General features: G+C 47.3%; 2 protein-coding genes across 4 annotated transcripts in view; one reads left to right on the top strand and one right to left on the bottom strand.

Annotated features, from left to right (window-relative positions):
- KCNC4 (potassium voltage-gated channel subfamily C member 4) overlaps nt 1–26,519 on the bottom strand; it is a 62,463-nt gene that overhangs the window by 6,482 nt on the left and 29,462 nt on the right. The window contains exon 4 of one of the 3 annotated variants that reach the window (XM_036856514.1): nt 1,759–1,804. The exons of 1 other annotated variant lie outside the window; for it this stretch is intronic. In XM_036856514.1, coding sequence (XP_036712409.1) covers nt 1,764–1,804 — 41 coding nt within the window. In that variant the 3' untranslated portion in view covers nt 1,759–1,763. Of the gene's footprint in view, nt 1–1,758; nt 1,805–19,583; nt 19,694–26,519 lie in introns of those variants that run through there. One more of the 3 variants, XM_036856493.1, reaches the window with a different exon arrangement.
- LOC118897380 (60S ribosomal protein L17-like) lies at nt 25,713–26,318 on the top strand. Its single transcript, XM_036856526.1, has one exon. It carries the CDS (start codon nt 25,749–25,751, stop codon nt 26,301–26,303), a length of 555 nt encoding a protein of 184 aa, XP_036712421.1. The 5' UTR covers nt 25,713–25,748; the 3' UTR covers nt 26,304–26,318.

Here is a 26,519-nt window from a genome sequence, read left to right as displayed (position 1 = left end):
TGGATTCAGGGTCATCAGGCTGCTGGGCTGCCTCTCTCTCAGTCCACCCTGAGGTATCAGTATATCCTCACCCAGTTCCTTGGCTTTGGTTTGAACTTTCCAGGCAGAAGCAGCTGTTCTTCATTATAGTTCCCTCTTAATCCCACAGTCCTCATATCTCCCCAGTAGCTCGTCCTCTGGGGGAACCCACTGGCCATACCTGGTACTGGAGGGTCTCTCTACATTCAGTTTATTCTCAAAGGAATGAGGCTAATGCATGGGCAGCACCCTAAGAGAAAGGAACCAGGAGGGGACTGTGTGGGGGGCATGACTTCAAGAAGGGGTGAGGAAGAGGTGGACCAGGTATGGCCCCATCACTGGACGGGAGGTGGTCAAATCACAGTTTTCCAGGTGAGAGTGATGGAGCATCAATAGCTCTGTCCTCTAGAAACTTCCAAGCAACCTGGAAAGTGTTCATTCGGTCATTCATCCATTCAAGATTTACTGAGCTCCTGCCCTGATGTAGTTTGTGTAGGTAATGTAGAAATAAACAGATCCCATCTCCTGCCTTCTAGGCTGCCACTTGAGGTCAAGAAACACAGAAATAGATGATTAAAGTACCATGTAGCACATCTTTAGCATGGAGGAGGGTGGGCTGGGGAAACTGGCAATACCTAATACTGGTGAGGGTGTGGAGCAACTGGGTCTTTCACACAACACTGGTAGAAATGCAAAATAATACAGTCACTTTGGAAGACAGTTTGGCAGTTTCTTAAAAGTTAAATATATGCTTACCTTACAACTCAGAAATCCCATTCCTAGGTATTTACCCAAGAAAAATGAAAACATATGTCCACATAAAAATCTCTACATTAATGTTTATAGCAGCTTTATTCATAATTGTCTAAAACTGGCAACAGCCCAAATGTCCTTCAACTGACAAATGGATACACAAACTGTGGTACATCCATACTTCGGAATACTACCTAGCATTAAAAAGGAATGGATTTCAGATACATGCAACAACTTGGATGAATCTCAAAAGGATTATGCTGAATGAAAGAAGCCAGGCTCCAGATTCCATTCATGTGACATTCTGGAAAAGGTAAACTAGAAGGGAAAAAATAAAGCCCACCCAGATTGGTGGTTGTGAGAGGCTGGGGGTGGGAGGCGTGGTTGACTACAGAGGTGTACGAGAGAACCTTTTGGGGTGATGGAACTGTTCTGTATCTTGATTGTGGTGATGGTTACACAATCATTTGTGTTTGTTTGTCAAAAATCACACCACAGTACACTAAAAAGGGTACATTTTACTCTGTGTAAATTGCACCCCAATAAAACTGACTAGAAAAAAAATATGATGTGGTTTAGATACTATGCTATAGGAAGGCCTAGGGGGTGTTTGCTTCCTCAGGAGGTGGCCCTGTCCTGGAGGTGAGGTAGATGGGAAGTGTGTCAGGGAGGATTAAAAACGGCCACTGAATTTAGAGGGTCACATCCTGCTAAGAGGAAGAGAACAAGATCGTGGCTAATGGCATGGCCAATCCTAAGAGAGGCTGAAATGAAGTTTCCCTATTCAGGGAAGGAAGCAGGAGCCAGATTCTAAATGTATTTAGGAGTGTGTTCCTGGTGGGGCGCAGGGAGAGTGGTAGTATCTGGAATGTACAGATTTAGGAAGGACCCATGTCCATAAGCAGTGAGGCGTGGGGGGTAAGGATGGGCCTTGGATCAGCTGAACCCATGTGTGTGAGCACAGCAATGAGCCAGAAATGTACTTACGTGCCTCAGAGTTCACCACTGCTCAAAGAAAACCCCCAGACAGCACCTGCAGTATAATAGCAAACAAGCAAACACGACATTCTTCCACATCAGAATGGAGCAAAGATGTTGGCGCTGAAGCAGCTGAAGGGGTCCAAGAGCAGCCCCACTCATCCCCAACCCCTCCCAGTTGCCCCCTCAGCTCTCAAAAAGCTAACGCCCCTCATCCAGCAGAGCCCCACCCCACATGGGCTCCCGAGCCACCTGCAGCCAAACAAGTGATGACGGCAGCTCTCTCCCAAGGGCGCTGCCTGCGGAGGCTTGCAGGCTGCTTGCTAATGGAAGCTCGGAGGCCTCTGGGGCTGCTGCCGTTTGTTTTGCTACAGGCCCCTTGGCGGATGCTGTTGCTTGGCCTGCCAGCGAGCCAAGGAGAGAAAGTGGGGTGCCCTGGGGGAACTAACCAGGTGATGGTGAGGGGACCTCAAAAGGAGCAAATGCCCCATGACAACAGTGCATCAAGGCCTGGGGCCCTCAGGGGTGAGGGAAGCCAAGATTTCAGGTACCTCCCAGTAGTGAAGTCCTTTGGGGTACAAACGCCAAGGACTTCAGGGGGAGAATTGGGGCCCAATCACCAAGAGTGAATTTTAGCAAAGGGGCCAATCAGGGCCAGGAATAGCAACAACAGCTGTGAAAGTCTCACAATAGCTGAGAGTAGACTGGAGCTAGGCTGCTTGAGTTCAAATCCCAGCCCTGTCCCTTATGGGGTTTTTGCCCCTAAATGCCCCGAGGCAAGTTGTTTAATGTTTTCTGAATCTCTCCAGTTTCCTCACTGGCAACATGAGGATAGTCATAGTACCTACCACCCAGGGCGGCTGGGGAGACAAATGAGTTATCCTGTGGAAAGTGCTTAGAGCAAACCCAGCCAATAAGAAGGACCCAAGGAGGGTTATCCACAATGAAGGATGATGCTGGCAGAGGAGTTCCAAGCACATTCAGGGGTTGGATTTATTTGTGGGACCAGATTTGTTCTGCACTGTGGCCCCCCACCCCTACCTCAGGCTATGAATATTTCAAGGTCTGTTCAGTTCAGTTCAGCCTGCAGCAGTGTGGGAATCTGGACGACACAAAGCCTGATGGGCTACTTAAATTTCTTAGCTCGTCATTTCTCCCCACTGTTCCACAGGCTGGAACCAATCGAGTGAATTGCACTTAAGCATATGAGTGCCTGCTCCATGGTGCTCCTTCTGTCCTCACGCAGAGCTGGGGAGCCAGTCCCCATTCTGTCCCTAGCTAATACCCCTGCACCACAGCCTGGCATCACCATGTTTTCAGAAGGAGAGGGTCTAGTTCTGGGCAGGACCTCACCTGTCCTACCCACCTCCCAGGGCCTCTCTGTGTTCTTCTTTGGGACCCAGAACAGGCTCCCTGGTGCCCAATGGAAAATGATGTTTCCTTGGGCTCTCTCTCTGAACCAGTGAAGGTTAACATTTTGACATAAGCATGTCGTAATCCAAGGAGCTTCAAGCAGCCAGAACAGTGCGGGGTGACCATGCCCAGTGCTGCCTGGGGAGAGGGGACCGGATGAGCCTCTTGGGCAGCCCTGTCTAAAAGCCCCTTTGGGCTTTTCCAGCAGCCTTCAGTCCCAATGGCTAGGGGCTGTCCTCCGGGTGGGATGGCTTTTTTTTTTTTTCCTGCTGCTGAGACCCATCAAGACTAATCATTCTCCTGTTTACCCACCAGCCATTTACAAACCTGTTTTCCAAGGCTTCCAGCTTAGGAAGAGCCTAAACACTACAAAGGAGAGATTTCTAGGGATTTTCAAAGGGGTTGGGGGGAAGGCACAGGTAACACAAGTTCTAGTATAGCATCAATAAATTATATTTGGATATTGCAACTGTTTCTGTACTTATTTTCTTTTCCTCTTCTACTTTTTAAAAATTTTTTTGGTCGAATCCCTTTTAGATTTTCAACCTGCCTCATTGTACTGAGTCCAATTCATCTGACCAGGAGAATGGGGTAGTTTTGTACTCAAAGGGGAGGCAAAGCCCAGAGGTAAAGAGATGCTTGCAAAGTGGCCTCTTCCGCGCCTCCCCTTCGTGATCACCTTCCCTCACTCAAAGCTCCGAAGAGCTTGGTTTTGTTTTAGGAAGGAAGACCGTTCCCTTACAGACCTTCTTTTTTCCCCCAAAGTAGACCTCCCCACTAGAAAAGCTGTTTCTTATTCTATGCCTAAAATTAGATTTTGAAACCTATCAGTCCCCCACATGAAATGTCCCCCTCTAACTGGTCTCCTTTGTGGAAGGGCCACTAGGAACCCAGAAACAACCGTGGGTCAAGATGATGGCCTGGTTTGGCGTGTCCCACATATTTCTGGGCGTCTGTCTGTCTGTGTCACCCAGACGTGCTCCTACTTGCCCTTGGTAATCCTTTCTGGACCAAGAGTGCCAAAGTAAATATCACTCATTCTATCTCCAGCAGCAATCTTAGATGGCCAAGGAAACGTCAGCCTTGGAAAATAAACAGCCCTAATATTATCCCAGACATGTGGACATGTTTCCCCAGCAGGGGTGGAAAAAAAAAAACCCCTTAAATTCTCATGTATTTTTTAAAGCATGCCTCCTGCACCCAAACCTCCCATGGTGTCACTCAGTGTATTTTGGCCCAAACAGCAGTAACTCTTACCCAAGGGACGAGCCAGCATCCAGCCCTCGGTTCCTTGGGCTCAGGGCAGGCAGCTGTCCCCAGAACAGGTTGAGCAGCTCACGTCTTCTGAACCCACATGTCCCCTCTGCTGGTGGGCGGCAGGGAGCAGAGCAATTCTAGGGTCATGGCACATGGCCTCTCCCTCCATCGTAGAAAAGTGTACAAGTGACAGATGAAGACAGGTCACTGTGAGGATCCCAGATGGCACGCTGTCACCAATGAGCACTCACTGCACACAGTGAGTCATGCCCAGCAGTCATGCCCAGTGAGTCATGAGGCCTGGGTGCAGCCTGTGCCATTGTTCACGGGGCTCTGTTCTCAGCACTGAGGCTCTATGGAGGCTCACAGCCCAGTGCTCACAGGTCTGACAGTCCAGTTGGAGCAGCAGGACATCCTCATCGTGATAAGAGCTGATAGTGCCTGACTGTGCACACAAGTGCTGGAGAAAAAGCTCTCAGAGGAGGGCAGCCCAGGGAGGACTGCGGAGGCCAGGGCCAATGAGGTGCAAGAAAGAAATGGGATCTGAGTGGGGTCTTAGTGCAAACCTAGACCTCAAGTAAGTAGGGAGGAAGAAGGCGCCTAGAGCAGAATCAAGAGAGGCAGTTTTGATGAGTCTGATAGAAACCAGGTAAGGCAGAAGCACAGCGCTACTATTGGGTTGGCCCAAAAGTTCGTTCGGGTTTTTTCCCTAAGGTGATACATGGAAGCTAGACTTTAATCCTGTGGACATCAGGGGGTCAGAGTAGGTTCAGGAGACAGGTCTCAGAAGGTAGGCTACAAGACTCAGGCAGTCCCTGCTGGCCTGAACTTGACATTTGCATTAACGGATGAGGCACCTGCAGAACAATGGTAGGCACCAGGGCAAGGTGGAAGGAGAAAGGGGAGAGGAGAGGCCAGGAAAGGAGAACATATATATAAGAAACAGCAAGCTTCCAGTTAGGTCAGAAGACAAGGAGCACTCCCATGGGGTAAGACAACCAACAGTATAAGGCAGTATACAATAAGTATCACATAATTGCTATAGTACCCAAAGTCTGTTCTTTAAGCAAGCAGAAACACTTTTAAATAATTTATTATATATTATATAATTATTATATTTTATAATTTAATAGCATGGAGTCAAAACTTATGGAACTTTCTTATTTAAATAATTTTAAAACAAGTTAGAAAATTCTGTTTCCAATTCTTTTTTAAGTGTACAGATACGAGAGATTTAAAGGTATTACGAGCAGGGCTTTAGTCAAAATGGTGTTTGTGTTGTAACACGGGAAACATCCAAATGTGTTTTCAAGTGCTCTTTCCTTAGCGTGAGTTTATTTTTGAGAGAATAAAGCGTCCACCTTTATCTGAAGGGACAGATCAAGAGTGCTTATTAAAAAAATCTGACAGCCATTTGTCATCCCAGAGAAGGGTAATAAAAATCGAACATTTTTTTTTTTAATAAATTTATTTATTTATTTATTTATTTTTGGCTGTGTTGGGTCTTCGTTTCTGTGCGAGGGCTTTCTCTAGTTGCGGCAAGCGGGGGCTACTCTTCATTGCGGTGCGCGGGCCTCTCACTACCGTGGCCTCTCTTGTTGCGGAGCACAGGCTCCAGACACGCAGGCTCAGTAGTTGTGGCTCACGGGCCAGTCGCTCCACGGCATGTGGGATCTTCCCAGACAGGGCTCGAACCGTGTCCCGCATTGGCAGGCAGATTCTCAACCACTGCACCACTAGGGAAGCCCAAAAATCGAACATTTGTCTTCATAAGAAAAACATTGTGATTTCCATCTGTAAGCCTGATTAACTATCTTAAGCAACGTTTTGAGAAAACTGGAGAACTTCTATGTGATATGAAAGATCTTCCTGTCACTCCATATCCCACTCCAAAGTAATGTAAAGATCTGTTACACTTTAAAGGCCTTATTTTACAAAATTAACATCAGTGATAACCTTCACCTTTTGTGAATGTCTGGCTTTAACTCTTGCTGTTGCGTGATGTCTATTAGGTTGTGTTTCTATCTTGTTAACATCGCCCCAGGTTCCACTTTTATTCCAGTTAATAGTTATTATTACTAACAATTAAATAATAAAGCACTTTTTAAGGAAATCATTTACTCTTCTCTCACACGTTTTCCTTTAGTGGTTCAAAAATAGTCCTCTTCTCCTGTGTTCTAGTATTTAAACAAATCTAGCAAATTCTATTAACTGAGATGTTAGAAATTCTATACTTAATCAAACAAAAGCAAACTTCCTATAAGGCATATTTTGCCTTAATATTTATTTCTTTTTAAATTTATTTTAAATTAATTTTTATTAATTTTTATGGTTGCTTTACAATTAATATTTATTTCTTAAAATTTTCAGCAATGTTTTCTATGCATCTTTCAATAACCATATTTTTTTTGTGCCATATTTTTTTTGTGCATTATTTCAGTCTTTTTTCATGGTAGAAAAAGCAAGGGTTTTCCTAAGGGCATGTGGGTTTTTGTGTTTTGCAATTACTAAGAAAGACCAAAGACTCATGTATGTTTATCATTACATTTAATGAAATCTGAAGTACTGGGGTAAGTATTGTAATAACTTTGAGCATCAATGAAATAATTAAGGAAGTTTATGTTCATGGTCTAGATGCTTAGTTTTTAAATAGCTTACTAATTGGATAGCTTTCTACTATCATTAGCTAATATCTCAAGGTAAAAACTCTTAGGTCAATAACCTTTATTAACAATAATAAATGTCAAACATATTTCAGGGATTTATTGCTTCATATCCAATTAGTTGTCATTGCTTTTGCCTTATAATATACCTAAGAAAGAGCTTAACCAAGAGGAGAAAGGCCATTCCAAACATTTTCTTATTGTTTCTTATGTTTGCATTATTAATAGTATCTTAATCAGGTTCCTTTGCAGGTATCTTTTAAAGCATTTGCTCATTTTGTGAAGAATTATATAAATACATAGTAGGCCACTCAAAAAGATGGTGGTTGAACTGAGAAAATCTAAACAGATGATACAGTCATCAAGTCATCATTTCCTCCTTAAAAAGCCTTCCTTAAGTCCTTACAGATCCCAAGGGGTTGAGATTCATGGTCGACAGAGCCATCAGTGGGAAGCCGTCTCATACCATCAATGGTTTGAAACAGGGAGAGAGAAGATTCTATCCCTGGGTTGGGAGATCAAGTTTTTAATTCTCAGGGACTTTTCAGCCAAGAAGCATTTTCCTGGATGCTATATTCTCCCTTGGGAGGAGTAAAAGCAGTTCATGAGACTTAATTCTTCACTTTCCCCCTGAGTGATATATACAGATGAACAATGGAGGAAGAGCTCGGCGGAGGCTGAGATGCACGCCCAGGCCAGCTGTGAGTTCTGCGGGGAGAATTCAGCCGCAGTTTCCCTCCCTGATAAATGGGGTGATCTGATCCGAGCTGACCCGGTTCTAACCCCAGAGGAAGTGAGCCTAGGGACAGAACCAAGATGGGAACTGCATATTGGTTGGCGAGGCTTCGAACACACAAAAAGGCACAGCCCTCTGGCAATCTTCAGGCATCAGTTAGGATTATATTTGCCTTCCTGTGTAACAGAAACCCATGTTGGTTTACCGAAATTGGGCTTTTATTTTTGTCATATAACAAGAAGTCAGGAGGTAGGGAGTCCAGGGATGATGTCAGGAAATTCCCGAAGGGCCTCAGAGCATTCCAGCTTCCTGCTCTGCCATCCTAGCGTGAGGCTCTTCTTCCCAGAGTCACGAGCCAGCTGCTCCATTCCCACTCATCTCATTCCAGGCAGGAAGAAGAGGGTGGGGGCTGAGGCCCAAATGCAGTCTTCTTCTCTTGGGCCCTTGCCTTTTATTAAGGGATGGACAGCCTTCCCAGGGACATTTACCTGTATTTTATTATCTGTCCCTGCGTAAATCTGCAAGTGAGCCTGAGAGATCAGATATTTCAACTGAGCACATTACTGCCCCCAAATAAAACTGGTGTTCATTTAGCAAAGATTAAGGGGAGAATGGATTTTAGATACACTAGGAGGGTCTGGGCTATCTTGTGAGTGAACCACCCATACTTCAATTCCATACTGAATAGACCAACCCTTGCTTTTCCACAGTCCCCTCTCAAAAACCTTTTCTTCATGCCTTGGACAACACATTACTTAAAAATCTTGTCAAGAAGCACCACGTGGGGAGAAAGTCTTGCAGGGGGCTCCCTGAGAGCCCAGTCATGCCCCTGTGTTGGCCCGTGAATCACTCCTGAAATATTTCTGGGGCCGTGGCAGGAGACAGGATGCCTGGACCCAGGCTTTGGTTTACTGTGGGCCTCCTCTGTGTCCCTGACCTACCTTGCGATTCCTTGAGGAGGACAGCTCCAGTTCACAAATAACCGGAGCCACCTGCGAGAGGCTGGGCAAAGGCTGAGCCTTGCTGGCAGACCCACAGGGCACACCCCTGCTGTTCAGCAGGCTCCAGGCGGGCGTGCAGCCCAGCAGCCCCAGAGGGCATTAGGTTTCAGCGTCCAGGAGACTGTGTGTGGGAGGCGCTCCCAGACAAGATGAGCTGGGGGCTGGCAGCAGTGGAGGCTCAGGGCCGAGGGGCTAGCGTTGCATAAAGCTATGATTTTCTCCAGCTCCTTGGTGGATTGCCGCTTCTACTCCAAGCCCCTTCCAAGGGTGGTATCTGCAAAATCTGTAGAGTTTGCTGTAACTGAATTGAATTGATATTAAGTTTGTTCAAACACTGTTTTAAGAACTTTTGCTCTATCTTCATGAAAGTAGCATAACATAGATGACTCTGAGCCTGGCTAATAATCACCTGTGTGGATAATTAAAAGAGGGATGATGGGTAGTGGTTTTTTTCCTCATTGTCAAATAAATAGATACACACACTGCTGAAAATTTAGAAAGTACAGAAAAGTTTTAAGAAGCAGGAAACCCCTTTATAAATCTTAGGACCAATATGTAGCATATATACACACACATATATGTATATGTATATCTATGTATGTATGTGTGTGTGTATATATTTATATATATATATATATATATATATATATATATATTTTGTGTGTGTGTGTGTTGTATTCCCATACAGTGCCTAGAAAAATTCTGCTCCCAATGTCATTCTCCCATTCTTCATTCCTACCATAACTCCAATGTTATTTAGGGTGCAATGTACCCAGGTAAAAGACGACATTTCTTAACCTCCCTCCCTTACAATTGGCAAGTGTTAATGGGTTATAAATGGAACTTAGGTGGGCTTTCAGGAAGATCCCTAAAGGAGAGGAGGGGGCAGACAGGGGTTGCATGCATGCCCTTTTGTTCCTTTCTTATCTTCCTTTTCCTGCCTGGAATGTGGATATAATGGCTAGCACTCCAGCAGCCATCTTGGGTGTTTTAGGATTGAACTGTGTGCTAACAACAGTGATGTAGAAAGCTAGAAGGAACCTGCATGACTGATGACCTTGTTGATCTATCATACAGCCCTGGAATACCTGCTTCTGGACTTCTTGTATAAAAGAAGATAAACGCTTAGTTTTTTTAAGTCACTGTGATCACGTCTCTGTTAACAACAACTAAAAGAAATTCTTAGCTGATCCAGTGCCTGACACAGAGCGAGCGTCCTGTAAAAATTTGGGACAGCACATTTCCCTAGAAAGAACTTTTGGTGATGAGAAGCAGAGTGGGCAAAGAACCCTGGCCCTTGCTCTATCACCAACTCTCTGAGTGACCAAGTTTCACGCTCTCTCTGGGCCTCAGTTTATTTTCTGTGAAGTTCAAGGATCAGGCTAAATGCTCTCTGAGAACTTCTTTGGGCTCTTATCCCTCTGAATCTATGGACTGGACAGAACTGGGGGTTCTTCTGGTTCTACCTCTTACCAGTTTTGTAACTGTCTGTGGGTCACTTAGCCTCTTGTAGCTTCAGATTTTTAAATCTTGGTTGCCTAGCATATCTGGTACACAGGAAACGTTTGTTGAATGAATGGGAAAATTGGGGACCATGCTACCTGTCTTGGCTGCTTCCCTGCATGATATCAAGGATAAAATAAGATAATCCTACACAGTGTCACTGGAAGAGTGGGTTACTATGATTCAACTGGCTCCAGGACTGGGTTGACCTGGCCTCCCCAAGCCCCACACAGAGCTTGTGTCTAGGTATTTGCCAGGACTGGCCTCTACTACAAAATGGCCCTGCCACCTTCGTCCCCGAGCAGCTTCCAGACTTATTTTTGGATGACCACAGGCCTTGGGCAATGGAACACAGAGAGAACTAAATCAATCCTATGACAGGTGTGAGGGAGAAATAGAATCAGTATCAATCCCTCCCTGAATGAAGTTCCAGACACAGCATCCTCTATCTCCCGGCTAACCCCTTCTGAGGGTACCAGGGGCTCTGCAATCATTTGCCTTCAGGAGAAGAAGCCGTGGCCATCCATGGAGCTCCTTGATTCCCATTGGCCCAGAGCTTTACCTGTGCCGCTGTTTCCCAACAGGAAGTTCAGTTGCCCTGCAGCTCAATCTCCATGGCAACCCTTGCTTTTGAGACACTGAATGGAAACTGCTGGTGTGGGGAGGCCAGTAGCAGAATACTGATTTGCCAGGGTGTCTGTAACAACGACTGCATCTCAATACCTTTCCAGATACCCAAGGAGCTAAAAATACATCCGGCTCTGTCTAGGGCTCTCCAGCCAGGCTAAGCATCTTAAAGTGCATCTGTGCTGACTCTGACCTGCTAACATTAGTTATCTTTGGTAACTTGGGCTTTGGGGACAGGGAGTGGAGAGCTGAATGCAAAATTGCAGAGCACAGGTCTCGGGGGGCGTGGTATGTTAGAGAGAAAAAGGTGGAGGAGTGAAGAGGATCTCCTGAGAGGAAACCAAGGGGTTGTGGAGGGACAGCCAGCAGAGCACATTGAATACTGACTCTCTGTAGAGCGCCCGTGAACTAGCTGGCCCAACTCAGATGATCCAGGCATTTGTTCATTTGTTCATTCAGCAAACGTACATTAAGTCATACTCCATTCCAGATTCTGTGTCAGGCACAGGGCTTACAGGTGTGAAAGAGAATGCATATGCTCCCTGTTTCTAGCAGAATTTACAGAATGTTTTGAGATTATCCTGGAAAGTGCAGACGTACTACACGTACACCTGGAGTGAGCTTCTTCAACTTGAAGATTATTTTATCAATACATATAACCTTGGCAGTGTTCCCAGCATATAGCAGGTGGTGAGCGAATACTGGATCGAATGTCGTGGGATGGAATCTAACGGCGTTGCTGCCGTGGTTGTGGCCTGTTTACCCCAGTGCAGCAGCCCTCTTTGCGGGCCTCCCCGAGGCTCTGGCCCGCTCTGCAGTATGCGCTCGGGCTACGGCTATGGTGTACTGTATTGGGGATAGATGAGGTGACTGTGCCAGTCACCTGCTAAGGGAGCTCAGTGTAAGTGACAGGTTGAATTAATTCCTGGTCTCCTTGGCAGGATCTACAGACAGTCCTCCCCTCACCCCATTGCTTCCCCATAATCACTGCATATGTCATTCAGTTAATCCTGCATTTCCCAGAGCAGGAAGCTGTGCAAAGTTTCGAGCAAGTAGTTCATGCCAGGGCTGCTCTCAAAAAGCAGGTGTCACATACCCAGCCCTGGTCCCTGCTCCAACACTGGCCTCCTCCACAAGGCGGATAAGCCACAGACAGAGAAATGGAAAGTGATCACAACTCTTTGGGGCTGTTCTTGGATACACAGTAGGGGCTAAGCAGGCATATGTAGAGCCCACAAATGATGCACCAGGTCACGTGAGGATGCCACCATGACCCTTACCGCCTTCCTGAGCCTTAGGGGGTCAGATCTTGCAGCTGACTGGTTGGCTTGGAGCAGAGAGAAGGGGCTGGGCTCCTGGATGCCCCCCAGATCCTTTGGGCTGTCTGGCTGAGAATGTAACCATGTAACCTAATTCTCTTTTTTGGCAAGGCAGCTCTGGATATGCCCGATGGGAGCATCCACTGCCTGAGGGAGCAGCTCTGCTTCTGGTTCCCTCCTGCAACTCTGTGGGCAAAACCGCAGTGACGTCTCCTTCCGCCTTATTTCCTCTTGTGTGTGAGGTGATAGCAGGTCTTGGATGGTTTTCCTTCCCCACCCCCTGCCCCCCGCTGGAGGAAGCATCCTGTGGCTACCTGGGGATTGGTCTGGAACTGATCACCTGCGCTTACTGGTGGCTCCCTGCAGGGCCATGGGGTGGGACAGGGACCCTGCAGACCAAGACCCAGCATGAACCTCTGGGGGTTACTGGGAGGATCCAGGACCTCAGGCTTGGACCAGGACCTCAGCCCTGCCATTTGCTGGACTCATTGGGGGCTTCACCTGAGATGTTTCTTACCACCCCTCACTCTCTGACTCAAGCTGCCCTCAGAGCCAGTCTGATGACACCCTCAATAAGACACCAGCAGGACCCTTCTCATGGCTGGGGTCCTGGGGCAGAGGAAGAAACAGTAGAGAAAACTAAGCTGACCAGGGATACCATTTCAGGAAACAGATGATCCTCTATCTGTGGCCCGGCAGAGGAAAGAGCCCTCCACATGGGAAGAGAAAATCTGAGTCCCAGCCCTGCTCTTCAACTAACCAGCTAGTCACCTTAGCTACAGCTAGTCCCTCAGAACCTGTATACCGACCTCACAAGGTTCTCAGGAAAATTCATCAAGACAATGGATACCCAAATGCTTTGAACAGTAACACACAAATGTGTGGAATTTATTCAACACCTGTTTTGTGGTTGGCACTGTGCTGGATGATATGGTAGATACTTGTACTATCTAGAGTTGACCTCTCAGGGCTGTAAGCAACATGATATCTCAGATGATTGGTTGTTGCTCTTTATGAAACCGCACTCCTTCTGCAGTGGGACTTGAACCCACAATCCCTGACTTAGGAGGAGACTCGAACCCACTGTGTTTTTGTTTTTGTTTTTAACATCTTCATTGGAGTATAATTGCTCTACAATGTTGTGTTAGTTTCTGCTGTATAACAAAGTGAATCAGCTATATGCATACATATATCTCCATATCCCCTCCCTCTTGCGTCTCCCTCCCACCCTCCCTATCCCACCCCTCTAGGTGGTCACAAAGCACCGAGCTGATCTCCCTGTGCTATGCGGCTGCTTCCCACTAGCTATCTGTTTTACATTTGGTAGTGTATATATGTCCATGCCACTCTCTCACTTCGTCCCAGCTTACCCTTCCCCCTCCCTGTGTCCTCAAGTCCATTCTCTACGTCTGTGTCTTTATTCCTGTCCTGCCCCTAGGTTCATCAGAACAATTTTTTTTTTAGATTCCATATATATGTGTTAGCATACGGTATTTGTTTTTCTCTTTCTGACTTACTTCAATCTGTATGACAGACTCTAGGTCCATCCACCTCACTACAAATAACTCAATTTCGTTTCTTTCTATCGCTCTATTCCATTGTATATATGTGCCACATCTTTACCCATTCATCTGTCGATGGACACTTAGGTTGCTTCCATGTCCTGGCTATGGTAAATAGTGCTGCAGTGAACATTGTGGTACATGACTCTTTGAATTATGGTTTTCTCAGGGTATATGCCCAGTAGTGGGATTGCTGGGTCATATGGTAGTTCTATTTTTAGTTTTTTAAGGAACCTCCATACTGTTCTCTCTAGTGGCTGTATCAATTTACATTCCCACCAACAGTGCAAGAGGGTTCCCTTTTTTCCATACCCTCTCCAGCATTTATTCTTTGTAGATTTTTTGATGATGACCATTCTGACTGGTGTGAGGTGATACCTCATTGTAGTTTTGATTTGCATTTCTCTAATGATTAGTGATGTTGAGCATCCTTTCATGTGTTTGTTGGCAATCTGTATATCTTCTTTGGAGAAATGTCTATTTAGGTCTTCTGCCCATTTTTGGATTGGGTTGTTTGTTTTTTTGATATTGAGATGCATGAGCTGTTTGTATATTTTGGAGATTAATCCTTTTTCAGTTGCTTCATTTGCAAATATTTCCTCCCATTCTGAGGGTTGTCTTTTCGTCTTGTTTATGGTTTCCTTTGCTGTTCAAAAGCTTTTAAGTTTCAATAGGTCCCATTTGTTTACTTTTGTTTTTATTTCCATTTCTCTAGGAGGTGGGTCAGAAAGGATCTTGCTGTGATGTATGTCATAGAGTGTTCTTCCTATGTTTTCCTCTAAGAGTTTTATAGTGTCTGGCCCTACATTTAGGTTTTTAATCCATTTTGAGTTTATTTTTGTGTATGGTGTTAGGAAGTGTTCTAATTTCATTCTTTTACACGTAGCTGTACCGTTTTCCCAGCACCACTTATTGAAGAGGCCATTGTATATTCTTGCCTCCTTTATCAAAGATAAGGTGACCATATGTGCAGAACCCATGGTTCTTTTAATTGAAACCGCTCACCTGTGTCAGGACTTACCGAAGCTCAGGTTCTTTTGTCTTGGTGCAGAAAGAATTCAGCAAGAGGCAAAGCGGCAGGCAAAGAGTGAGTTTATTACCATAGGATGCTCATGAGAAATACAAGCGGGCAGGCTAGAAGGCTTTGCCCCAAGGACTGAGAGGACTTTATTTTTATAAACAAAAGAAAAGTGGGAAGGAGGGAAGACCACCTTCTTCCTCATTCTTGGGCAGACATCAAAGCTTACATCATTAGTTCCTCCTTTGACCCTACATGGTTTGAACAGGACTGTCATGGCGCTATTTAAATCATATGTATATTAGCAAAAGAGTGGTGACATATACTAAAATATGGTAATTCATCTCAGGTTTTGGTATAATGTCCCCTTTCCCCCTTTTTTTCCCCCTTCACCTATATTTCTGTCTTGGCTACATGCAGAAATGCTGCTCTTCAAGGACTATGAACTCCCTGACTTCACGTAACAAGATTCAGGCCCCATATCTATTGTCTTGTGTTTTAACTATCAGGGTTTGTGGCTTGAGTGTGCCTGGTACTTGGATGCACCTGGTCTCCTTTCAAGGCAGTGTAGATTGTTGCTAGGTTACTGGATTCTTTTCTTGAGTGGTCATTAGCTTACAACAGTCTCCCAAACTCCCTTAAAACTCCCTTTCTGTCCTTAATCCCCTACTGGGATTTCTAAACTGACTATTTCATTATCCTACTCTATCCCTATCATTTAGGGAAGGCAAGAGGGGGCAGGAACAAGGCCTACACATGTGAAGTAAGCCAAAGCCATAATGAAGTGCCCTTATGTTTAATAAAAACAATGGGAGATTGGGAAGGAGAGAAAGGGAGAGGCGGACATGGCCCAGAATGTCAGGGAAGGCTTTGTGGAGAAGCCCGTTTGAAGCTGGGCTGTGAAGATACTCAGTGTTGGCTTCAGCGAGCTGGCTGAGAGGATGGGGGCGGGAGAAGGGCTGAGGGTGGAGAGACCTAGTGAGCACAGGTAAGGGTGCTGTGCGGGAAGACAGCCTGCCCAGCAGGGAGACAAGACTGTAAAGGCTGGGCTTTGGCTCTGATTTCAGGTCTCTCCGTCAGCAGTTGTTTGCCTTGGACGAGCTTAATTAGGCTTAGTCTCAGTTTCTTGACTGAGGAAACAGTTGCGAACAATACCTGCCTGAAATGACCAGCGTGAGGAGTATATTAGATCCAGGCCACAGCTCTGCGGCTCGCTTGCTGCCTGACCCACACAAGATCACTTCTCTGAGCCTCAGACTCCCCGTCTTTAGAGAGGGGATCACACCTCCTCCAGAGGGTGATGTTAGGAATAAAGGAGCTACTGTCATGAAATATTTGGCAGAATGAACGTCCAGTGAATGTGACAATACGGCAGATTCACTCCAGGGAGGTGGGCTGTTGGAAAGTTTTTTGATCAGAGAGGAAGGGTTTGAGTCGAGCCCTCCGCCCTCCCCGCTATGACCCAGGGAGAGCATTTCTGAGTATCCAAGAGGGAGAGCCCAGTGGGGAACAGAGCTTCGGTCCATCCCGTCCCAGGCGGAAGCCGGCAAGTTAACCAGGCCAACCGCAGTCCTGCCGGGCGCACTTTCATCCCCTGAACCCAAGTGACCAATTTAATGACTTGTAAGCAAGGCAGGAAAGGAATTCAGAGCAGGCTGTCCTCTGGCAGTCACTGTTGGATTACGAGTCTCATTTCTTTGTTGGAAGAAAAAAGAAATCATTCTGGTGGATTTATTTTCCTGCCGGCACACTGAATCACAGAACCTGGACAGCCTTTCCCAGCCAGGAAGCCTCTGAGTTCACCGAGTGCCCCTACTGAGACCTGGGGAAAGCAATGCACTCAAGCTGCCGGGGCCCCGGGACTCTGGGCACCTGGACCAAGAGCGGAGGTGGGTCCAGTGGGCTGCTCAGGCCCCAGGTTGATGCGGAGCCTGTCCCCCTCCCCCGCCCTTTCCTGTGACCACTCCTCAGACAGCCACCCATAGTGGGCTTGGTCTCAAAGTCCCCCTGATGGGGGTTCCCCCCTTTCCCTCACTGGGTCAGGAGAGGCAGCCCGAGGTGAACAAGGACCCTGGACCCAGAAACACTGATGTCAAATCTCCTTTACTGATGAAGTACGGAGTGACCAGCGAGAGCCTTAACCTCTTCGTGCCCCGTTTTCTTTGCCTTCACAATGGGATGCTGTCCCGCCCTGCTCGTCTCATGGGGTTGCTATGGGGACCATTTGGGTTAATGCTGTCTGTCATCCTAACACCTTACAAATAATCATGAATGACCAAGTCACTTAAGTGCTTCCTTCCCTCTTGGGCAAATAATCCCAAATCCTTGCCCTCCAATCAAATTTGAATCCTGTCTCTCTTTCTGCAAAACATTTTCCTGTTTGGGGCCTGTGGAGCTTGAAGCCCTCTAAACAGATAGTCCTCTAAGCCAAGCTGGACTAGTGCACGGTTGGGGGTGGGGTGGGGGTGGCTTCACGGGGAGGTCCTGCCACGACTCTGGCCTGGGCTCCTCTACCTGCTGGCACTTCCCCCTACCCTCTGGCTGAGGGCAGCTGCCACCCCCGATACCCGGCTCTTTCTCTCTCCTTGCCCACCGCTCCAACTCCCTCCCTGCCTGCTGTGTGGTCCTCATCCACTTGTCCTGACATCAAAGACTGGAGTGTTAGCCAAGCCTGCAGGTGTGGCCAGCGCATCCTGACAATCCAGGGACTTGGCCTCAGGAGAAGCCACTTGCCTCCCTGCCCGTGGGCTGGGCTGAGCTGAGCCTCCCCTTCCTCCTCCTAGAGAAGCCCCGTGTCCTTCCCAGAGGACGCGGCTTCCCCTGGCCGAGCACCTCAGGAGAGGGTCCTACTTTCCTCTTTTCCCTCAGGTTCCAGCAGGGTGCCCAGGTGCGTGCCTCCCTCAGAGGAAGTGCGTGTCGGCGGGATGACTGGGTGAATGAATAATTGTGCTGAAGGCCTCACAAAGAAATCCCCCCCTCCTTGGGATTTGGTTTTCCTCAGACATGAAATCCCTACCAACACTGAAAGCCCCTCCTCCCCTTCCTTGGGCCAGCCACGTGGGCATATTTCTCCAAGAGGATAATTCCATTGCTTTTCCTGGGAGTTTCCAACCCCAAAATGGCTCAGGCTTGCGCAGTGATGCCAAATGTAGCACAAAAATTATTCTGAGCAACTCACAGCCTGGTCTTACACAAATAGTGAAGTAGGGGAGGATGATTCTGGCTTTCTCTTTCTTCGTTCCTGTCTTCCGTACTGTCATTGATTGAGTGAATCACTCATTGAATCACTGATTTAGTTACAGAGCCCCAGGCACTGGAAGGTATAGGTTATACAAAGGGACGACGGAAACTGCGCAGCCAGGAGGGAGTTTGTCTGTAAACCAATAGAACAAAGTTCAGGGCTGCCTACTCCAGGGAGGCCCAGAAGCCCAGGGAAGCAAGGAGGACGGACCCCTCCTGGGGGTGTGGCTGGGAAAACTTCTGGGTGGAGAAGAGGCTTTGGGGGGAGGCGGTCATGTGGGCCTAGCCAATGAATGAGGGAGGTCTGGTGATGTGGGAGGGGAAAGGGTGGGAGATCAGGGAGAGAGGCGCTGTGTCTGGGAACCATCTGGAAGACAGTGTTTCATTTGACAGGACAAAAGGCGGAGTGATGACCCATTCTTCTGTCAGCAACTGATTCCTGCTAAGGTGTTAACTGCTCATTAAGGAAAGTGTTAAATGTTAATTAAAGGTGTAATTGTGAATTAAGCTTTAAGGTGTGGCCTCCTTTTGAGGACTGTATTTGTTTTCATCACCTGCTGCCTGGGAAGAATGTGGCCTTGGAATCAAGCCGACCTGGGTTCGAATTTGATTGCAGTCACTACCTATAACCTTGAGCAAGTCATTTAGTTTCTGGAACCTTCACTTTCTATAAAGTGGAGACAATAATCTCCACCCCATAGGGTGGTTTTGTGGGTTACATGAGATGTCATATGGAACCTAGGTCACAGCTAGCACAACACAGGTGCTCAGAAATCTTGCTTTTACCTCAAAAAATTAAATACAGAATTACCATATGATCCAGCAATTCCACTTCTGGGCACATACCCAGAAGAACTAAAAGTTGAAGAGATATTTGTACACTTATTATTCACAAGAGCCAGAAGGGTGGAAGCAACCCAAGTGTGCATCAGTGGATGAAGGGATAAACAAAATGAAACAAAATGTGAGATCTCTCTCTCTCTCTCTCTCTCTCACACACACACACACACGCACACACACAATGGAGTTTTTTCAGCCTTAAAAAGGAAGGAAATTCTGACACATGCTACAATATGGATGAACTTTGAGGACATTATGTTAAAATAATCACAAAAGGACAAATACCGCATGATTCCACTTAAATGAGGTACACTGAGTAGTCAAGTTCATAGAGACAGAAAGTAGGATGGTGGTTGCCAGGGCTGGAGGGGTGTGGAATGGGAAGCTGTTGTCTAATGGGTACAGAGTTTCAGTTTGGTGGTGACGGTTGTACAACAATGTGAATGTATTATACTTAATGCCACTGAACTATACACTTAAAATAATAAATTTTGTTGTGTATATTTTATTACAATTTAAAAAAGAGCAATGTTGCTTTTATTCTTCTTCTCCAGCAGCAGAACCTCTACCAACTTCTCTTTTCTTTGTAAGGAAAGTGGACTAGGACAGGCTTGGCGTGACACTTCTAGAAGGTCACCAACCTGAGCTTGATGCCTAATTCTCAAGGGATCCTGCCCAGACTCCCAGAGGGGATTGACGAATCAATGTTCTGCCGAGGCTGAGGAGTCTCTAGGTCAGGCTCACTGGAAGGAAGCTGGCTGCAGGCTGAGTAGGGCAGAGGGAGGGGAGGTGGATTAGCATTCACGGAGTGCCCACTGTGCGCTGGGCAGAGCGCTCAGCAGGTGCTAGGCATGCAAATGACAAGCTTCTGCCCTCAAGGAATTCGCAGTCAACTTCCACCTTTACCTGCCAGCTGGACTTCCCCACTGTGGAGATGGCCAGGAGGGTAAAGGGGAAGAGACACCGTTTTGCAATTGTCTACCTGGACTCAGGGCCCAGAGATTTAACCAGGGCCCCCTGAAGACTTGGCTTCTGAGGCAAAAGTCCTCTGTGTCCAGACCCTAAGGAGTAGTCACAGTTGTATGGGGGGATCTTCACAGTGCTGAGTCTGGCAGGAGCCCAGGCCATGGGGCAGCAAGGGAAGGGAAACCTACCTGGGCGCCCTGCTTCCTGTAGCACTCTGGGTGGGTGGGGCTGGGAGGACCTCCCCTTGAGCTGATTGAAGGAACTTGCTTTGGCCAGCATCCCCTTGGGATCACAGGCCCCAAGAATCGAAAATCTTTGTGGAGATCACCTAAATAGTTCAAGGTCCTGGAAAGATCTCATCTTTCCTACATCCCCAACTTCCTGGCATGTGGCAGATGAAGACCCTACTGCAAAGTGTAGTTGGCAGTTTAAACATAAGGTCCCAATTCTATGCAAGTGCTTTTTATTAATTCAACAAACATTTATTGAGCCCCTACTTAATACCCAGCATGTTAATAATTCAGTCTCTATACTTAAGCTGTACAAAAGATAAGAGATATAAGTATAATTTCCAAAAAGTTGAAAGCACAAGTCTCATACAGATATAGAATGAACATGTGTCAAAGATTTTACTGAACTCACTAACTAACGAGGGGACCAATAAGATGACAAAGCTGGTTCAAAGAGCATTTAAGGGACTGAGATTTAAAGGAAAGGCACACCAAAATAATTTTTTTTTAAGTTAGAGACAAATCTGGTAAATATCCTACAGGGTAATAAAACAGGGATTATCTCTCTTATTGGACAGAAATCATTTGAATCTCTACCAGCAAAAATCTACAAGTTAACATGTATTTCACGGTCTGAGCCCTTCATTAATAATAGCAAATGACAAAGTCAAACAATGAACTTGTCTTCTAGAGCAGTGCTATCTGACAGTATGTAACGTGGGTCAGGTGTGTAATTTAAGTTTTTCTAGTAGCCACATTAAAAATTAAAAGCAAATAGGTGCAACTAATTTTAAGAATATATTTTATTTAACCCAATATGTCCAAGATATTGTCAGCTTGACATGTGGTATTAGCCACTTTTCAAGGGCTCGATAGCCATGTGTTGATAGCACAGTTCTAGACAATTAAATAATCTTCCTGTAGGTCTGTTATACAAAGCTTCAGTATGACACCGAAGGAATATACAGTCATCCTCTTGGCCTTATCTAAATTTCAGATAATTTTTCCCAACATACCTACTTAGGTCCTTGTGACCTAGTTGGCAGGGGTATGGGAAAGGTGAGTCCAAACAGTGGCCCTTAAAAGACAGCCATATAACCATCCAGTGCAACAAATGGTCTCGGACAGGTGTATGGGGGCCGTGAGTGCCCAAAGTTTTGCTGGTGGGATGGGATGGATCAGAAAAGACTTCACGAAGGATAAGTGGCTTTCACTCCAAGCAATGGGAAGAGTGTAACCAAAAGCAGGACGGTGCACAGGTCAAAGAACACTCTTGCTCAGGTGTGTAGGCAGGGAGGGCAGGGACTGAGCCTCAAAGTTAGGCTGGGACCAGATGGTCAAGGGTCTTGGGCATCTCACCTCTATCCAACAGGGAGCCATAGACGTGTTTTCAGAAAATGAGGGACGTGCCCAGACTCATCTTTTAGGGAAGACACCTCAAGGAGCTGTTGGCCCTGTGGCTGGCAGAATCTTCTCCAATTCCCTACCCTCTCATTGCCCCAGTTGTGAATAGGGAAGAAGTCATGGTTGGTAGCTAAAAATATTTCCTAGGCTCAAGTTCCAGATATGATGCCAAATCCAGAGTGAAGAAAGCATTGGTGAAGGAGGCAAGGATGGAGTAAGACTCCTCTGGGTCTGAGGAAGGCTGCAAGATGACTTTTATGGATTGGTGATTTAGTCGCTGATAACCTGGCAGCCTTTAGGGCGAACTTAGTACAAGCTAAGAGAGATCTCAGCCTGGAATTAACTCAGCCACTGGCCAAATGAGGCAAGAGACGGCATGGGTTTGGCTGTTTTGATTCCCATCATCTGGATGGAGATAAGAGCTGGCTTTGATTTCTCTTTCCCTTTACATCTTGAGAAGTTCAGAGTACTTCATGGGCATGCCCTAAGATGCTGTCTCTCAGTCCTGCAAGAGGCAGGTCAAACAAGGGCAGGGAAAGCTGGAACAGGCACGGATAGTACAAAGAACAAAGAAGAACTCTTGAATTTTCTGAAACTTCCTCCCTGGTCCCCCATCTCATCAATGTCAGAGAAGAGCGACCTGACTTCCTTGACTTCTAGTTCTACCTGAAATGCACAGAATAAGCTGCTTTAGGCTGAGAGCCTGTGGCCTACAGGAAGAGGAGAGGCAGTGTGGGGAAGGAGAGATTTGGGGATAGCTCTGGAATCAAGTCATCTCTCTTGGTGGTGTATACAGGGGCCGAGGGGTCTTAAATCAGCTTTTTTACAGCTGATGTGTTTCCAAGTGACCAGTCTGAGAAGGCAGACAACTCTAGGGTCCTATTTCCACTGGGGGTTATAAAATCACCATGTGCAGGACTAACCACCTAGTCACACAGGAAAATTCTAATCTAATCTCCTTGGAGGTAAGACTTCCCCTGGCTTTTTGCTATGAATTGATCACCAGCTGGGGCTTCGTGTGAATGTCTTCTGATGAAAACTGAAGCCCAGGGAAGCAGAGAGAACTGAACTGGAACTTAGGAAATGGACCCAGCCCCCAGCCTCCTATTTAGAAATGAGCTGGACAAAACGTCAAATATTTGGTTAAAGCCAAAATCCAGTCTGATAACCAGCTGTGTTCCAAATATCAGATTGGGGTTCGGTTGCCTCTCTGCCACAATGGGGACCTTCTGCTTACTCAGACCTCCCTCTCCCAATCCTCCACCAGATCTAACCCTCCAGCTCCAGCTCCTCGTGGGCTGTGATCTCCTGTGGTCTCTCTCTCCCCAGTTTAGTTCTCCTCAAAGGTCCTATGGTGGAGTCTACCTATTAAATGTGGAAAGAACCTTAGAGTTCATCCAGGAAAGAAGGAAGAGAGGAAGCAAGGACATTAAGCTTCATGAAATGTTAGTTACTAAGCTAAGTCATAGAGACACGGGATCTCACTTGAGCCTTGTGAGAACCTGCTAAGGTGGGCAGTATTATCCCCAAGTTTACAAATGGAGAACTGCCGCTCAGCCAAGTTAAGCAAGTTGCTAAGGATTGCACAGCCAGTGGTGGATGCGAGGCTGGAGCTCTGGCCCCCTCATTCCTGTCCGCATTCAGTCCCAAGTAGAGCTGATCTGAGCTCTAGAGAAAACAGCGATGGAGCAAAAGTCCCAAAGTGAGAGGGACTCCTCGGGCCAGGCTAAAAAGCCGTGCCAGGGGCCACCTGGCTCCAGCTGCCTTCACGGCCTGTGCTGGCCCAACCTCTAACTGCTAGACTAAGAGTTCTTCGTATTGGCAGGGGGATTGGCAGGGGGTGGGGTGGGAGGTGGGTGCAAACTCCTCCGAGAACCTGATGAAAGCTCCGGATCCTGTCTCTAGAAAACGTACATTCACCCTCACACACATACAACTTCGGCTGCAATTTCAGGGGGTTCCTGGGCCCCAGAAGTCAGCCATTCTCTCTGAAACTGGGGAGTCCCCATGGCGGCCAAGGTGGGGAAAGAGGGAAAGGGTTTGGAAGCGCAGAGGAAGATTGAAACAATGTGCTCTGCGGGGCAGGGGGAGGTGAAGGAGCAAAGAGGTGGGGTGGAGAGTGGTCAGGGAAGGAGGCGCCCACAGCAGAAGCTCAGGAGGCCTGGGCACCTCCCGGGGTGAAGTTTGCTACCATGGAGTGAGCTCATCGAAGGGCATGGTGGTGCCCCGGGAGGGCTGAGGGAGATGGGCCTCCAGGCCAGTCCTGACCCACCCCAGAGCTGGGTTTTGTTCTAGTAAGGGAAGTGGGATTCTGTGACACAGCTCAGATTCCGAAATCTCCATTTGGAAAGTGAATTCAGATCCCTTCGCCTGAAGCCAGCAGCGTCCACAGTTAGAATAAAAACCCACAGTGGTCTTGGTCTCAAAGTAACCAAACCTTCCACCTGCCAAGGACAGGGTGGCGTCAGGCTAATGCAGCCACCAAGCCAGCCTGTTAAAAATAATGGTTATGTAAAGAAAACATCGACTAATCTGGGCTGGGCTAGAATAAACGTCTCCTGTTCTGACCTACCCCCGAGGTGATGATTTATTTCTTCCTTGAATTGCTCCCCCAGTTCTGCGCATTCACATGCTTGCTCAGCAGACCCCCAAACAGAGCGTTTTGGGTTTGCCCAGCTGCTCCATTTCCAGCCTGTTCAGTTCATGTCAGGTCCCACCGCTGGGCTTGGTCCCTCCTTCTCCCCGCCCCCTCGTCTTCCCCTTCCCGCTTTTTCTCTCCCTCCTCCTTTCTTCCTCTTCCTCCCCCTCCTCCTCCTGCTCTGAGATCCCCGATTGGCCTCCCTTCCAGGCTGCCTCTCACCTTACCGCCTCCTTGGCTCCCATTCCCCGGGGCCCACAGGTGTGTGTGGAAACGCCCTGGGGGCAGCTCCTGATCCTGGGCCTTGAAGGAGAGACGAGGAAGGGAAGGGGGAAGAGGCACCGGCAGCACAGGTGTAGCCTTGGCAGCAGGCTGCTCTCTGATTTCTCACTGCTTTGGGGAACAAGCACGCAGGTATCACTGTGTCACCAAGAGGGAAATGGCCATGCCAGTGAGTCATCTCACGAGCATCCATATCCCCAGCGCCTGCATCAAACAGGACACTGCCTCCATCCCATCATCCCACAGTGAGTGGCCCTAGCAAGGCATTTCTGGAAAAGGGCTTCTGGTGTTTTCTGTTGTGGAAATCAGCCCTGCCACCCCGCTCCCGCCCCCCCCCGCCCCCCGCGCTCCCCTGTTTCCCTACATGTAAATGGGGAAGGACACTCGTTGAGTACCATTCACCTGCCTGAGTCGGGCTAGCTGTTTCACGCATTCATCATCCAGGGATTCCTCCTGGTAAAATTTGCAGGAGATGTAGGATTATTCCCATTTCCTGGATGAGAGACCATGCTCAGAGAGGTTGTCATTTGCCCAAGGTTGCACAGCTCATAAGTGGCAAAGCCAGTGGCAGCCAGAATCAGCATTCTGAGTGTGGGTAGTAAATCGATGGCAGTGGTAGTCCTGGTGCTGGGGGGCCAGCTCCTACCTGTGACTGCGTGAGGCCATAGAGCCAGTGGTCAGGAGCATGGGGCCAGGGCCAGGCTGAATGAGTTCAGGTCAAACTCAGGCTGTGAAATCCACTCTCTGTGGGACCTCTGTGCCTTGATTTCTTCATCCGTAAATGGGAGTGTTTAAAAGAGCCCTTTCCTCCTGGGTTTGTTCTGAGGATTAATCCACATATAGGGCTTAGAGCAGTGCTTGGCCCGCATAAGCACTGGGTGTTAGCCATCACTACTTCCAGAGGCACCAACGCTTTGATTCTGGAGGAATACCCCAGCCTCTGAGACAAGGTTGGAGGAATAACTTTCACTTCAGGTAGTGCTTTAGAGGATCCAGAGGCCCCATCCACCGACTTTCTCGTTTAATCTTTATAACTCCCTTGGATAAGGGCAGGGGTGGTTTAATTCCCATGTCACAGATGTGAGCCTGAAGCCCAGCAATATCATGGGACATGACTGGGCCCCTACGGAAACAACTCCTACCAGCCTCTCTCTATATGGCTTCTTATGTGGCAGGACTCATGCCCAAGAGTGCACACCTGAGCAACCAGACTGGCGTTCAGAGAATTGGGGAGGGCATGAGGCTCATAAAAGAACACCCTGATGCTTTTCCGGTCAGCGGCCTGAGGTGACCTCTAAAAATGGTTCGCTATTCACTTGACCCAGAAAACCCCACAAAATCATGCAAGTCGAGAGGTTCAAATCTTCGTGTTCACTTTAAGAACACTCGTGAAACAGCCCAGGCCATTAAGGGTATGCATATCCAAAAAGCCACCAAGTATCTGAAGGATGTCACTTTAAAGAAGCAATGTGTGCCATTCCATCGTTACAATGGTGGAGTTGGTAGGTGTGCCCAGGCCAAACAGTGGGGCTGGACGCAGGGTCGGTGGCCCAAAAAGAGTGCTGAATTTTTACTGCACATGCTCAAAAATGCAGAGAGTAATGCTGAACTTAAGGGCTTAGATGTAGATTCTCTGGTCATTGAGCATATCCAGGTGAACAAAGCCCCCAAGATGCGGCGCAGGACTTACAGAGCTCATGGTCGGATCAACCCATACATGAGCTCTCCCTGCCACATTGAGATGATCCTTACTGAAAAAGGACAGATTGTTCCAAAACCAGAAGAGGAGGTTGCCCAGAAGAAAAAGATATCCCAGAAGAAATTGAAGAAACAAAAACTTATGGCCTGGGAATAAATGCTGCAAAAAATAAATGCGAATAAAAGCAAAAAAAAAAAAAAAAAAAAAAACACCCTGATTAAGGCTGAGAAGAAGAAAGATGGAGAAGAAACCCTGGCCCTTCCAAGTGGACTCCACTGCCAATCTAAGCCATTAATGTCAGGAAAGAAAAATCCAGCTGGTCACAACCAGGGAAGCCGAAAGGAGTGGAGGGCAGTGGATGGGAGCCCTGGT

The sequence above is a fragment of the Balaenoptera musculus genome, chromosome 1, assembly GCF_009873245.2.
Source record: "Balaenoptera musculus isolate JJ_BM4_2016_0621 chromosome 1, mBalMus1.pri.v3, whole genome shotgun sequence".
NCBI lineage: Eukaryota > Metazoa > Chordata > Mammalia > Artiodactyla > Balaenopteridae > Balaenoptera > Balaenoptera musculus.
The sequence above is the reverse complement of the archived record's forward strand: the minus strand, read 5'-3'. Positions and strand labels throughout refer to the sequence as shown.

Excerpts from the sequence above, each read along its gene's own strand:
- LOC118897380 (XM_036856526.1), top strand. The coding sequence starts at position 25,749 with ATGGTTCGCTATTCACTTGACCCAGAAAACCCCACAAAATCATGCAAG.